General features: G+C 52.3%; 2 protein-coding genes across 2 annotated transcripts in view; one reads left to right on the forward strand and one right to left on the reverse strand.

Annotated features, from left to right (window-relative positions):
- Positions 1-989: 989 nt before the first annotated feature.
- Positions 990-4,640, reverse strand: MAFB (MAF bZIP transcription factor B). Its single transcript, XM_080557889.1, has one exon. It carries the CDS (start codon positions 3,977-3,979, stop codon positions 3,044-3,046), a length of 936 nt encoding a protein of 311 aa, XP_080414015.1. The 5' UTR covers positions 3,980-4,640; the 3' UTR covers positions 990-3,043.
- A 168-nt stretch (positions 4,641-4,808) lies between these two features.
- Positions 4,809-14,307, forward strand: part of LOC308178804 (uncharacterized protein) — a 46,444-nt gene continuing 36,945 nt past the window's right edge. Inside the window, exons 1-3 of the mRNA XM_080557890.1 lie at positions 4,809-6,786; positions 8,818-8,857; positions 12,725-12,830. Of these exons, the coding sequence (XP_080414016.1) occupies positions 6,732-6,786; positions 8,818-8,857; positions 12,725-12,830 (201 nt within the window). The 5' untranslated portion in view covers positions 4,809-6,731. The remainder of the gene's footprint in view (positions 6,787-8,817; positions 8,858-12,724; positions 12,831-14,307) is intronic.

Consider the following 14,307-nt stretch of genomic DNA (forward strand, 5'->3'; position numbering starts at 1 on the left):
TTTTTTTTTTTCTCACACTCTGTCCTTAACAGGCTGGTTCCCCAAACGTGGCTTACACCGTGCCTGCAAAAGCAGCTCGCTGCTGTTGGAAAGAGAAGCAGGGCAGGGAGATAATATTTTTGGAGGTTGTGGGGTGTCTTGGGTTTTATTATTTTTTTAAGAGGGATTTAAAGTTCAACACAGTTTTGACACCATGAGAGCAGCAGCTCTCAGGCACTCTGCCACCCGGCTCAGGGGCTCCCTTCCCCGCACGGGGACGAGGAGCGGGGCCGATTTCTGACCCCTCTCCGGCTGCGGTTAGGGGTGCTGGGCAGCTTTCGGCCTTGGGAGCTGCTGGGGCTACGGGGTGCTGCAGAGCCCCGGGGGTGCCGAGGAGAGAGCTGTCCCCATCTCCACATGCATCTAATGAGTCTTCTAGACTGCACATTGCTCGTGCTTAAAAAGAAAATTAAAAAAAAAAAAAAAAGCCAGAATAAATAAAACTTGCAGATGGAGAGGAAGAAAGAGGAAAGTGAATGGCAAGCCCAGATCCCAAAGGAGCAGAGGGAAAGGGGACAGACTTGGCCAAGTCCTCTCCTCCTTTTTTTTTTTTTAATGTAAAAAGGAAAAAAAAAAAATCACCCAAGTGCTTGCACTTTCCCTTCTCTCCCTCCCCGGAGCCGCTCAGGCCGGAGGGGCCACAGCGGGCAGGGATGCGGCCGGGCCCGGCGCGGGGCTCCCCGGGTGGGATGCTGGGGCAAGGCGGGGAGAATGCAGGGGGGGGTACTGGGGGGCTGCAGGGGAAGGAGCCGGGACCCTGCGGGCAGGAGGCAGCAGCGGTCCCGAGCCGCCGCAGCAGCTGCGCAAAGCCCCATTTAAAGCCCAGCGCCGGGCGGCTGCCTTGGCTGGACAGCAGTCGGAGGATAGGTTAAGGTCCAAAAGTCTTTCTTCCTCTTTTTTTTTTTTTTTCCGGAACACGAGACGTCAGAGAAGCAGGTCTCTCCAAGAAATGCCATTTCAATGATTTTAATAAGCAAAATAGGAAACAATTTTAATAACCAAAAACAGAAACCAGTCTGAATAAAACTACAATAGACCAGGTTTTTTAATATTTTTCATATCATAAGCAGGATTTGAAATTGATCCCTTCAGAACTTTACATGAAATAAAAACAATTTTTTTTCCGCTGCTGCAATGTTTTGATTTCAACACAGTTGAATCAGTAAAAACCAAAGATCGTTTTCTGATGCATGACTAATATCCACAATATTTAAAACTGCAAGCACCATGCTGTTCATTACAATCTTGTTATTACTGTTAATTTATAAACTAATACAAACTTAAAATGCATCCGGCCAGCAGTGCCAGCTATCCTAAAAGGAAACTAAAAAATAAGTTTTCATTTTGGTATTTTTGTCAGTGCAACGTAAATCCTTTTACTGACCTGCAGGAGGAAAAAAAAAAATGTAATAAAAACACCCATAAGACTCCCAACTACTACTACTACACAACTGCAAATAAATTTTGGCTAAAACTTTCACTCGCTGCATAGGGAAGCAGAGAAGCAGATTACAAATCATTGCAAAAGAATACACTTAAAAGTTGCAGTATGTCTTCTCAAATAAAAGTTTTAGTTTTATATGCTTTTCCAGCCCACTCATCTACTGCTACCATTGAGAAACCTAACTCCATGGGGACACGGACCACGCGCTGCCGTGCGACTTGCCTTGTAACCAGGAGGGTGGCTTTTTCCCTATTTACTGAAAATGCAGGGGCAGCTTTTTCTGAAGAGGAACTGGTGTCTCGTCCATCCCTCGTTTCCTGAGTTTACAATCAGAAGGGAGGCTGCATGGCCAGGTCTAACCACTACAGGCTGGGAATCGTCCTGAAGGAAAGAGCTTCGCTGCCACTTTAAGGCATGCAGTAGGCTCTAGTGACCGAAGAGAGTTTTTCCCTGTTAAGTTTAGGTTTGTCAACGCCATTCAGGCATTTCTTCTTCTGCCCCAACAAACAAAAACCAAAATGAAAACTAAAAAATACAACTTAAAAGTGCACCAGATATACAAAGGTTTTTTTTCTCTTTTTTGAATGCAAAATGCCCATAACTTCTTTTTAACTATCTCTTTAATACCAAACCGTATAACCAGCCTGCTGAAATGTTGTTTTTGTTTTTCCTGTGCGGTTTGAAGTAGCAGATATTTACAAGCTAACAACCATAAAAGAAAAATAAGAGAGCAAAACCAACGAACAAAACTGCACAAGCAGTAAAAAGTTTTGATAACTTGTGATGCTTTTCTTATCGATGAAACAAAACAACAACAGAAATCTATGATCGATGATCAACATGCTAAAGTTAAACAAGAAAATGGTACAAAATAGAAATTATTACCATACATGTCCAGCATGCAGGATTAATATTTTTAATGCAGATTTTCGTATTTTTCTATATAATCAAGCAGGCAATAAAACTGATGAGTTTTTCTTTCTTTCCTTTCTTAGATTGAATGTCCCATCTGAGTCCTGTAACTTATTTCTCAAAGCAGGCAATATATGAAGAGTTTGCATATATTGTCCTTTTTATTTATTCTCTTTTTCCAAGCAGGTAAATTGTGCATGAGATGGTGCTGTATATGTCCTCTCTCTTTCCAAGCAGACAGTATGTTATAGATGGCTTGTTCATTGTCCTTTTTTATTATTATTCTCTTAAAGTCCATCTCGTTCTGCAAGCAAGCGATCTGTAAAACGCTTCACTTGTCCTTTCCTCCTTTGCCTCTGCCTCAGTCCCTCTCTCTAACTCACAAACGAAAGTCAAAAAGTTGCACTTTACCTCTCCCATCCCCACCCCCAGCCTACTTTTCCCACAGCTAATCTAGAAGTCTGGATGCTGCAAAAAAATCAAGTCTCTATTTTTCTCTCCTTCTTTCTCTCTAGTCAAGCAGACAGATGGATGAAGATGTCAGAGGAGGATGGGAGCGGGGGGGGAAGGTGATGGGGGTCAGGATTCAGGTGTGGGGTGGGTTTTTTTTGTTTTGCTTTTTTTTTTTTAATTATTTTTGTTAAGCACTCACATGAAGAACTCAGGGGAAGATGGGTTGTCACTGGTGGAGCCAGCCTCTCTGAAGCCATTGCTGGCAAGTTTCTCACACTTGAGCTTGTAGGCGTCTCTCTCTCTGGCAAGCCGGGTCACTTCTTGCTTGAGCTGTTCCACCTGCTGAATGAGCTGGGTCTTTTCGTTCTCCAGGTGGTGTTTCTGCTGGACACGTTTGTACCTGCAGGACTGGGCATAGCCCCTGTTCTTCAAGGTCCTCCTCTTCTGCTTGAGGCGGATCACCTCGTCTTTGGTGAAGCCTCGGAGGTGCCTGTTGAGCTCCCTCACGGACATGGAGACCAGCTGGTCATCTGAGAACCGGTCCTCCACGCTGCTGGAGGGGGGATGCTGCTGGTGCGAGTTCTGGAGCTGCTGGGAAGAGTTGGAGGAGGTGGAAGGGGTGGGAGAGGCCTGGTGGTGGTGGTGATGGTGGTGGTGAGGGTGCCCGCTGCCGGCCAGGTCTTCGTGAGTGACCGTGGGGTACTGGTGGTGGTGTTGGTGATGGTGATGATGATGATGGTGGTGGGCCCGGAAGCTCTCGAAGCCTTGCAGCTGCTGGGACACCTGGTGGGACCCAATGAGGGCTTCGACGGCATCCTCCGGGGTGAGGTTCAGCGCCTCGGGGTTCATCTGCTGGTAGCTGTTAGCCATCCAGTACAGGTCCTCCAAGTGGGTCTTCTGCTCGGTAGGGCTGAAGCTGGGCGAGGAGGGCACGGAGCTGCAGGGGGTGCTGATGGGGGTGGACGAGACGGAGCCGGCGGGCTGCAGGCGGGTGCAGTGCCTGCCCGAGCGGTCGTTCCTGCCCAGGGGCTCCTTCTTCACGTCGAACTTCATCAGGTCGAAGTCGTTGACATACTCCATGGCCAGGGGGCTGGTGGGCAGCTCGGCTCCGATGCTGAGCTCTCCGGCCATCGCTGTCTTGGGGGCACCTCTCCGGGCGGAGGGGGCTGGAGACCTCACTCCAGCGTGCAGCCTGGCAGAGGGCTGGCCGCTCTCCCTTACTCCAGAGAAACTTGGCCTCGGCTTCCTCGCTTTCCTTTCCGCCGCTCCCCCCCTCGGCCGCCTCCTTCTCCCGGCTTCTTGGGGCTTCTCGTTTCGGAGCAACAAAGCCCGAGGACGCCCGGCCGCCTCCTGCCTTTCGGTGCGGGCTCGCAGCGCACGGCGGGCTGCGGCAGCTCCTAGCACTCAGCCGCCGGGCTGCACGCCGAAAGGAGCAGCGGCAGCAGCGGGAGGGCAAAAGCAAAGCAAAACAAAGATGCTGCCTCCGGGTCGGCGCTGGAAGAAGGCCGGTGCGCGGCGTCTAACCCGTGCCCCCGTCCGCGGTTTGTAAGTCCGGAGCCTCTCCTCTCCCCCGCGGCCGCGGAGCTCCGCAGCCTGCCGCAACTTTCCAGCCCGAGCGCGCTTCGGGCTTTGCACGGGAGTTTTCGGCGGAGCAGGGGAAGGGGAGGAGGGAAGAGGGAGGGGAAGGAAGGAGGAGAAAGAGGAAAAAAAAAAAAAGAGAAAAGGGGGGACGAGGAAAAAAAAACAGGGCTCCGCTGGTAGCTGCCGCCTCCAGCGCTCGTTGTGCAGCTGTGCTTCGCAGCGCAGCCCCCCTTGGCTTCTTATACGGCCGTGCCCGCCGACAGCGCGGCGGGGGCCGGGGCCGGCGGCGGCCTCGCCAATGGCAGAGCGGCGGCGGGGCCGGGCCGAGCCGGGCCGGGCCGGGCCGGGCTGGGCGGCAGCGGCGGGGGCGGCGGGGGCGGGCGGCGCCGTGACAGCTCCGCAGCGCCAGCTGAGCGGCCGCCGCTCCCAGCCCCGTTCCTCCCGGCGCTCCCCCCTCCCGCGCCACCGCCTCTTTTATTTATTTATTCTTATTTATTCCCGTCCCCCCCTCGCCCCCCTCCGTTCGTTTTCGGCCTCGGCAATCCGCAAAGGAGGAGGGCTCGGGGCCATCCTGCCCGTCCCTTTGTTCTAAATATAACAAAGTCCCTTCGTGCCCGCTGCCGGCCCGGAGCGGATTGCGAGCGGTCGGCTTGCCCCCGGCCCCCGCACGCGCGGCGCCGCTTCCAACTTTCTGGAAGCGTCCCCGGTGCGAGGGCATCGCGGGGAAATGCCCCAAAATGCCCCGAACGCGCCCCGGCTCCGGCCGGCAGCGAGCGCAGGGGCCGCGGGAGGTGCCCGGGGAGATGCGCGGGGAGCGGGGCTCGGCGGGGCTGACAGCTCTGCTCCGACAGCCGGGGAAACCCTCCCGGTTACGGGAAGCAAATCTCGCCCTAAAGTAAAGCAAAGGCATTGACACAGACAATCGCAAATACTGGGGCGAGAAGGGAGAAAATAGAATTACATTTCAGTTCTGAGGGGACCGTGTTTGCTTTCCTCCGCTCTTCCCCGAGTAAGTGACTGCATGCAAAGGAGTACTCGACTTGTAAGGTTTTTTGGTTTCTTTTTTTTTTTTTTTTTTTGTCCGGTAACAGGATTTTTTTTTCCTGAACATTTTGTAACGATTAAGGGAGATTAAGGCTTCTTTTTACACTGTTTTTACGCTCAAACAGACAGAAAGTGCGACCCCAAGTGTCCTTTTGGAGAATAACAGCCACATTTCACGGGGAAAAAAACACCCGGGAAAAAAAAGGGGGCCGGGCGGGCAAGGAGCGGAGCGGGGCTGCGCCCACCCTGCCCGGCCGCTCCGGACCTGCGGCTCCTCAGCATCCCAAATCCCCCCACTCTAATTTATTTATCTCCCCCCAAAAACAAACAAACCAAAAGTTTAAGATCCTTTTTCTGTTTAGAGATTAATTGGCAAGGAACTGCCTTTCTGGTGCTGGGACAGAGAAAACACTGCGAAAGTCCCCAAGCGGAGCCCCCCGGCGGTCCCTCCCTGCCGGACCCGAGGCCGTACGGGGGCGATGCCCGCAGCCCGGCCCCATTTGTCCCGCTGCCCCACAGCCCCGTAGGGAACCGCGGAGGCAAAGCCACGCAAAGTGCTCCCTTCCCCGAAAAGTTGCGGGTGGGACACCGGCAGCGGGCTGGAGGGGGGACGTGAAAACCGGGGGGAGGAGGGGGGGAACTAGATAAAATGCCCCTTCGTGTTATTATTGCAGGCGCTCCGGGGCTCAGTTTTGTGCGGCAATGCGAGGAAAGGCCGCCTGGTCTGCATTTTCCCCCCGAGCTTTGGAGGGCATTTAACTCCCCGGTACGGCACCGCCTGGGATCGGTGCACGTCGGTGAGCTCCGCACCCGCCGGCAATGCCCACGCGTGATTTTTCTGGGGCTGATCGAGCCCCCCCGACCCCGGCCGAGAAGGGGCTGCCCCCCGGGGAGCAGCAGCCCGCCCTTTGCCGTCTCCTGCTCCCTGCGTGTGCGCGGACACGCGTGAACCCCCCTCCTCCCCCCTCCGTGCACTCCCCGCCTGTAACGCGTGGGAGCTGAGGGCTCCGCACGGGCACCGCGCCCCCGGGTTCCCAGCGGTGCCAAATCGGGGAAATCGCCGGGTTTGGGCCGGTAACGAGCGGCACGGAGAGGCGGAGAGCTGCGCGGTGCCCCGCCGGGGAGAGGCCGGGGCCGGGCGTGGGGACAGAGCGGAGCGGGACAGGAGCTGCGTGGTCCCCGTCCCGCAACCGCTGCCTCCCCGGAGGCTGGGGGAGAGCCGGCAGCGTCCCTCGGAGGCCCGCAGCAGTTATTATTTATGAGGTCCTGGAAAGTGCATGGCGAGAGCTTTATTTTTACCTGCACATTAAACGGTACCGTGGGCAGGGATGTCGCCCAGCAGAGGGGAAGGGGACCCTGGCGAGCGCTCGGGAAGCTCGGAGGCAGCCCTGAAAAAATGTGCCATTAGATGGATAATACTTTTTTTTTTCTGTCATAATTACTGAGGTATATTCACAAGGTGGAGCTACTGAAAGGCGGAGGAAGCATTGATCTGATTATCTCCTTGTCCGTACACACTCTGTCTCTTCTTAATCTTTTAAGCTGTGAATTGCAGACCGGTTCTGCGTGTCCATCATCATCGCCATAAAATTTCGGGGCACTTTCTGGGTCCGTTTATTTGCTCTTCCATCCCTCGCTCCCCTCCAGAAAATATATCCCGCAAAACTTGCGGCGTTACACGGCTGGCTAAAAAACGAACCGCTTTGTGCCCGGAATCCCCGGTTAAAGGCCGATTTTGTTTCTTGTAATGCTTTTAATTCAACCAACAAAGGTTATTCTCCCTGGGATCTGTATGTTAGGGGGATCATCCTCCGTCCGATACATTTTATTTTATTTTAATTTTTTAATAAGGACTGGGGAAGAAATAATGTTGCTGGAGCAGAAGAAGAGGATTCCTGGGCTGAGCAGCCCGGGCAGAGTTTCCCTTCCTTGGGGCCAAGCCGCCGAGCCGCGGGGCCGGGCGGCCGCGGGGATGCGCGCAGGGGGGCTCCGCGCACCCCCGGACCTACGCGGCCGCCCGCACCCGAGGGGGCTCCGCGGGGCGAGCGGCTTGCAGCGGGGAGAGTCCCGTCCCTCCGTCCCTCCATCCCTCCATCCCTCCGTCCCTCCGTCCCTCCGTCCCTCCGTCCCTCCGTCCCTCTGTCCCTCCGCTCCCCGCTCCGCACCCGCGGAGGCAGCGCCCCGCCGCTGGTGGCGGGGGCAGGCACCACCTGCCCCAGGTGGTCGCGATTTTTTGGTTAATCGCGACCTACTCCCGACACCCAAAACTCCCTACTCCCTGCCACTCGAGCGGCTTTAATTTTTTTTTCTTCCTCTCTGTTTTTCAAGATCCGTTTTTGAAGGTTAGTTTCGGACACGGAATGACTTCTTCCCGCTCTCCGTTCTCTTCCCCTCCTCCCTTTCGCGAACTCCCGGTCAAAATCAGGAAGAGTTCAAACCAAACGGCAGTGGCATTTCAGATCAGCTCCATCCGGCATGTCCGCCCAGGGCAGGGCAGCGGAGGTCCTTGAGACACTGAAATTTGAAAGCTCGCCCTGAAAACTGGTGCATATAGATGCCTACGCGGGTGTGCTTTAGTAGGGCTTCTGCCTAAATTGTGGATTTTACGTTTAAATGCGGAATAATATTACGGTGGCATCCTAATCCCCAATTCCTAGAAATAGCAGATCTAGGTAACTGATAAAAAATGCTAAGACTCTTCTTTATGTATTTTCCACGCTTCTGGTTCTGTGAGAAACGCTCCGCAGTTTTGGAAGCTGACCGCTACGTTTTTCCCAGAATTAGCTTTTTCGCCCCATAACATTAGTGGGATATGTTGTCTGAAGTGGTAGTTTTGTTAACAAACAAACACAGAAACCGAAATCACCCACGGCTGGCAGCCGGCACTGATGGAGAACAGGGGCATCACTTTTCTAATTCTTACCTCTCCCCTCTTGATTTTTAATTTCGCAAACTGCGGGCAGACACCGTGCTGTTTGTCATGATATTTTTTCCCCCTGTGTAAGCAGCGAGGGACCTGGTTAATCATCTATCGCAGATACATGTGCATGAGAAAGAAAAGTGTTGATGTTTGCTCGTTCGGGCTGATGGGAATGGCCCACGAATTTAGGATTAAATTACTAATGGCAATCATAAGGCTTTGTTTCCTCTCCCCCTCTCTTTTCTGCTGGGATTGTCAAAGTAAAGCGTGCAACATTCTTTGGACAAAGTCTGCAGAGTAGCTTTGCAGTATAAAATAAGCCATTGTGCCGTCCTGGGTTAACTGGGACCTCTTCAGATTTTAGGCTGAACCAGTTAGGAGCGGGGCAAATCCCACTGCTAACTTTGGCTTTGGGTTTTCACAGGTGGACCTGTGGGCAGGACGCGGAGCAGCACTCCAGAAGGGTACGTTTCGTGGGGGTGCTTTTTTTCCCCGAGGCTTCGCAGTGCCCAGCATTAAACCCCCGCCGGGAGGGGGGTTTGGGGAGGGATCGCCGTGTCCGGGAGGAGAATTTGGGTTTTGCCCCTTGCCGGGGGGGGTCCCGCAGCATGAGTGCAGCCGGGCGGGAGCCGCGATGCGGGACGGCGCTTTGTGGGGCGTTGATTTGAGGGCAGCACGGCTGCTTAAACCCTCGAGGGTCTCGGCGGGGAGCGGGTGCGGACCTGAAGCCCCCAGCGGGCCCGTGTCTCCCCCCCCTCCTCCGCAGCTCCGCACCCGGCCCCGGGCTCCCCTCGCCCCGCAGCCGCCGCCGGCGCCGGCTGCCCCCGGCCGAGCATCGCTGGAGGGGCTGGGACGGGGCTGGGGGGCAACTCCCGCAGTGAGGGTGGGGGGTGGCATCGCTCTGCCCCCCCCCCCCCAAGACCTTCCCTAGAGCCCCCCAACCCCCCAGCTGCTCGGGGTGGGGGTGCCCCGGAGGGCTGGGGAGGGGGGGCTAGAGGGGATGCAGGACACCGGGAGCGGGGAACCCCGGGGTCTTTGGGGGGCTGCAGGGGGTGCAGGGGTGCCTTGCTTCCCTCCTTTCTGAGCTCTTGCTCAGTGCAGCCCCTCGCTGGCACCCTCTGCAGTTTGCTCGGGGTCTGGCTGCGGGGGGGGGGGGGTGCCCCCGAGCCGTTTCTTCCTCCTCCTCAACGGCCGTGGGGGCGGTTTTGGCAGGGAGGTCAGCAGAGAGCAGAACCCTCCTCCTTTTTGTTCCAGCCTGAGCCCCATCGTGCCACGAATGAGCCGATCCTATTTATTTTTAATTTTTTAACGGGAATTTTTCTCTTTCTCATCATTTTCAAACAGTTCGGTCTCATCACTGCCCCCTCTAACACATAGTTTTGTTATTATTCCCCTTGCCACCATGGTAAAAACTGTTTCTGGCAGAAAAGCCTGATACACATACACAAAACGCCCTGTTCAGACCTTGCTAGGGTCGCTTTTCCTCCTGTGCCTGGCTAAGTCCTGCTTCCCATTTGAACCCTTGCATGCTGAATTCATGATCTGAGCCCCGTTAGGAGCATTTAGCTAATAAGCAGCACCAAAACCTTTCTGAGGGATCACAAGTTGCCTTTCAGGTCTGAAGGAGCCAGCAGAGGCTGGAGGACTATAATTAGTGCAGCCGTGTCCTGCAAGCAGCATTCAAAGGTTTCTCAAACACTTCAGAACTCGGACCACATCTTGCTTAGGGAATTTTCTCTCCTGGTTATATGCTTCTCTTGTGAATACAGAGGAGCTACACAGATTTCCAGGCAGAAAAAGTGATTACAGAGGGTTTTCAGCTTCCTTGCAAGGGACGTAGGAAAGGGAGATGCCAGGGAGAAACGAAAGTGATCCAGACCTATGCCCAAGGTCACAGAGTCATGGGCAGCCAGGAGATCTTTGAGAAAAGCTCAGCCCACCTTTCTGGCCACTGTCACCTCTTTTCCCTAGCGGTTCTGCAGGACAGTCTCCTGATGAACAGAGATGGTCAGGAGGGAGGAAAAGAAGATCTGGCCTCAGTTGTGCTTGGGGAAATCCAGGACCAAGGCAGCATAGCTTTCAGGAAAACCAGTGTTGTTTCAGATTCAGCGGCAGCAGCAAGGCTGCTCGCAGCTCAGCTGCGTGTTCCTTGGCCCTTGCAGCACGGGGGGACTGTCCCTTACAGCCCAGGAGCCCACAGGCACACTCTGACACCCGCTGGGACTCCTGCCCTTTCATTCAGACTGATTTGTAATTCCTTTTCATTGCACAAAGTCCTGGATAAAAAAAAAAATGCTTATATATAGAAAATTTTTGGAATTCCCTCTCTGGCATTTGCTGCATAAGGATTTAAATATAATCATAAAGCCTATACTGTATACTCTTCTTTCTGCTCTTTGCACCTTTAGTCCCCATTAGGGATTTTGTTTTGTTTCTGTTTTGACAGCCCCTGTATATATGTTTTGTGGTTGTTCTGTACTGTTTCCTGATTTAATATCAGTGCAGTTACAGGAGAAGGATGCACCGTTAGCATTTTTTGCTCAAAGTATTTTTCAAGCTCCTTTTTGATGTACTGGTCAGGTTTGCAGCTTCCGTGCTCTTGTTGATCAGAGGAGGAAGGATCAGGTTTATTGTGCCCTTTGGGAATGAAGCTCTTTATTCACCTAAGGAAATGCAGCAATCTTCCTACGCTAGCCCCTCCACGTAGATCCAGGTGCAGAAGAAAAGCGAGGACATATTTACTTAGAAAGCTGTTATTCAGTGAAATTAAAGTCCTTTTGTGCATTGCTGAGAGAGAAAGATGAGCAGAACTAGAAAGAAAGTGATTTATGCAAGCGTCTGTCTTCCTCCCCAAACAGTCCTAAATATGAGGAAAAGGAAGGGAGGCAAAGAAAAGGGACAATTTGGGGGAAACACTTTCATTTGCTCTTCTTGCTAGGCTGAGGAGCACTTTGTTAGCTGTTACCTAGACAGGGGAAAGAAAACGGCTCCCCATCTGCGTTTCTTTTACACATAAACAGACCCACAGCCTTGAATAGCCCCGGATCGGCTGCTTTCAAAATCAGGCTCAAAATGTAAATTTTTCTCCGTTTGCCCCAACAAGATTTTGGCTCCTAGTGCGACTTGCCATTTTCTCTCCAGGAAAAAGAAACCTTGTGTTTTCGCATGTGTGTCTGTGTCATTGCTGCTCTGTGTGAACACCTCCTGGCTTAAATCTCGCCGTTCCTCCAGGCCCTGGAAAAGCTGGAGGTGTCCCTGTTATTGGCTGCTCCGAGGGTCCTGTGGAGGATCCAAGGGGAGCAGATCTGCACGGGGAGGACTCGTGAAGCTTATTTTTGTCCCTGGGGCAGGCTGCAGTTCCTTGCTAACTATTTCTTTGCTTTTAGAACTCCTCTGCAGAACAGTTATATTAATTTGTGCGGGAGAGCCAGCAGCACAGTGGTGCTACAAATCCTCACCCCCCTGTTTGCCGAGCAAAATGCTCTCCAGTCAAGTTGTCCGGTTGCTGTACAGGTCATTCTGAGATCCCATAAATTGTGAGCACATCTCCCTGGCTGTAGAGAGGGCTCGCAGAGAAATGCAGCAAGAAGAAAGGCAGGGTGAGGTTTGTGCAGGCGGTTCTGAAAAGGAAAGGGGGTTAGGGAAGGTTGCTTCATTCCTGTGTCTATTTTAATGGCAATCCTACATGGCACATTGGATTTCCTGTATGAAAGGAGATCATTTCTGCTTGTTTTTCTCTGCTGGGATCAGTTCCTCACGTGTTAGGGGATGCAAAATACATACCAACATTTCCAGCATATGCTCTGCAAGGCAGCAAGGAAGAGAATCCTGCAGCAAACAGCGTATACCCGTGTTTAGTCTGATTCAGTTATCCCTCTTCTAGCCAGTCTTTGGCTAAACAGTAATGCAGTTATTAATATAGTTATTAAAATATATATTAATACACAACACAGCTGAAAATTTAGAAAAAAAAGATAACCCTCAAATAATCTCAAGTGAACTAACCTACATGTACACAATTAACTACCGCTTTGTACATTTTCTGAGCATTGTGAAAAACCCATTTCTAGCCTCCTGGACAGCTTCTCTAAGACTGCCCATGCTTTCCGTGTGAGTGTTCTGTTTATGTTCAACCTTAACTCTGTATTTGCAGGTTTTTTAATAACTGTGTTTTCATCCTTCAAACATCCAGATAAGGAGCTTCACCCCTTTAAAGCTGTGACTACAACTCGGCAATCTCTCTCTTGATGATGTATGTGCGGTTTCTATTTTGTTTTGTTTTTCTCACTCGAATTAACACGTTTCAAACCTCTAATGTACTTCTTTAATAGCTGGTTTATAAAAAAGGAGAAGATAGAGAATTTCATCCAAGAATTCCCAGCTGGAGACATCTGTTCAGCAGCAAGTCACCTGATGAACAGTTCTAACCAGCCAAGTGTGAGTTATTTTTATTGGTTCAGTGTTTTTAAAATAGCTATTTTTTTTCTTTTAATTGATACCTTACTAGACACTTCAGTAGATTCCTAAAACAGTTTTCATACACTTGGATTTATTTCTCCTGAAGGATTAGCACAGCCCAAACCGAGTGATCCATTCCCAAACTGAGCTGGCTGGCTGAAACCAGTAGGAACCAGTTAAACGCCTGAAATGAGGGTTTCCACCAGGGTAATCAAGTTTCCCAAGAGGTGATGGATTTGATGTATAGCCTGTCACGATGAGTTGCAGGCTCTCAGCACCTCTGGAAATCAGGTCGTAGCAGCTTTCAGCAAATCCGAGGAGACGGGGTGCGCACACGTGCGAGCCAGTGCAAGCCGCAGATGGGGCGCGCGTCTTCATCGATCTCAAAAGGGAGGTTGAGCTGTTCTGGCTCGAATCACACGCTTTGGCGTGTTAGTTAGCAGCTGTTAAGCTTAGGTGAGCTTGTAGGACCACGTTGCTGCACACCCGAGCCCTAATCCCCTCCCTGCTGATTTGTCCACCCCGCTATCCGCCTCCTCTGGCAGTGGCTCGGTGCCTCCGGTCCCCCTGCAGTGCTCAGCATCCCTCCTGCCTGCTCCTCCCTTCTGCCCAGGCTCCCACGGGGGCAGGGCAGGTATCACTTTCATTTTTCCATTTTTCTTCCATTTGCTGCGTTGTGTCCGGGAGGGCTTTCAAGGCCTGTGCCTGGATTTTTGAAGTCTTTGCTTGGTTTGACGTGGGGAGGGTGATCTGCGAGATGACAAGGAAGGATGGACAGGAGCAGGTAGCAAGAGGGAAAAGGGACAAAGCCAATGAAGACAGGAATGTGGGACTGCACCATGTGCAGGGTCTACAGACCCTCCTGCTCTCCATCCGTGCAGAAAACTCTCAGCTTGCCTGTGAGCAGCTTGCCTGGCTTCACTTGCAATTCATAGACCTAAACTACTCACTCTTGCTCTACTGGGAATAACTGGAGCTTTGAACTCTCTCCTTTCCCTAGCACAAGGCAGAGTTCATTAAATGGGCACTGCTTTCCTGCACTGTCCCAGCAGCTGGAAGAAAGCTGGGTGGGGAACCCCTCTCCTGAGGACCCCCGGAGGGGGGCACGTCCCTCCCAGCAAAGCTTAGACGGGGGAGCAGCAGCCCCAGGGCTGCCCAGAGACCTGCTGCTGCAGGTGGGGTTGGGGCACGGCAGGGGGAGAACATGCTGGGATCTCCCCCTTTTTCTCCCCTTTATTTTTAATTAACCTTTTCTTATCATCCGAAAGAAAAAGAGGTTTTTCCCAGTTGAGAAAAAAGAGGAAATGTTTTCCGAAAGCTGTATTTTAATTGACCCAGGCTTGGGAGCGGGCAGGCTGAGGGAAGAATTGCTGTCATGAAATTAACTTTATGAAAGAAAAGCAAATCTCCACCCTGTTTAAACATGGGGAAAACATCACAGAGGCATCCTGCTGCA

The sequence above is a fragment of the Anser brachyrhynchus genome (genome assembly GCF_964034855.1).
Source record: "Anser brachyrhynchus genome assembly, chromosome: 16".
Lineage (NCBI taxonomy): Eukaryota > Metazoa > Chordata > Aves > Anseriformes > Anatidae > Anser > Anser brachyrhynchus.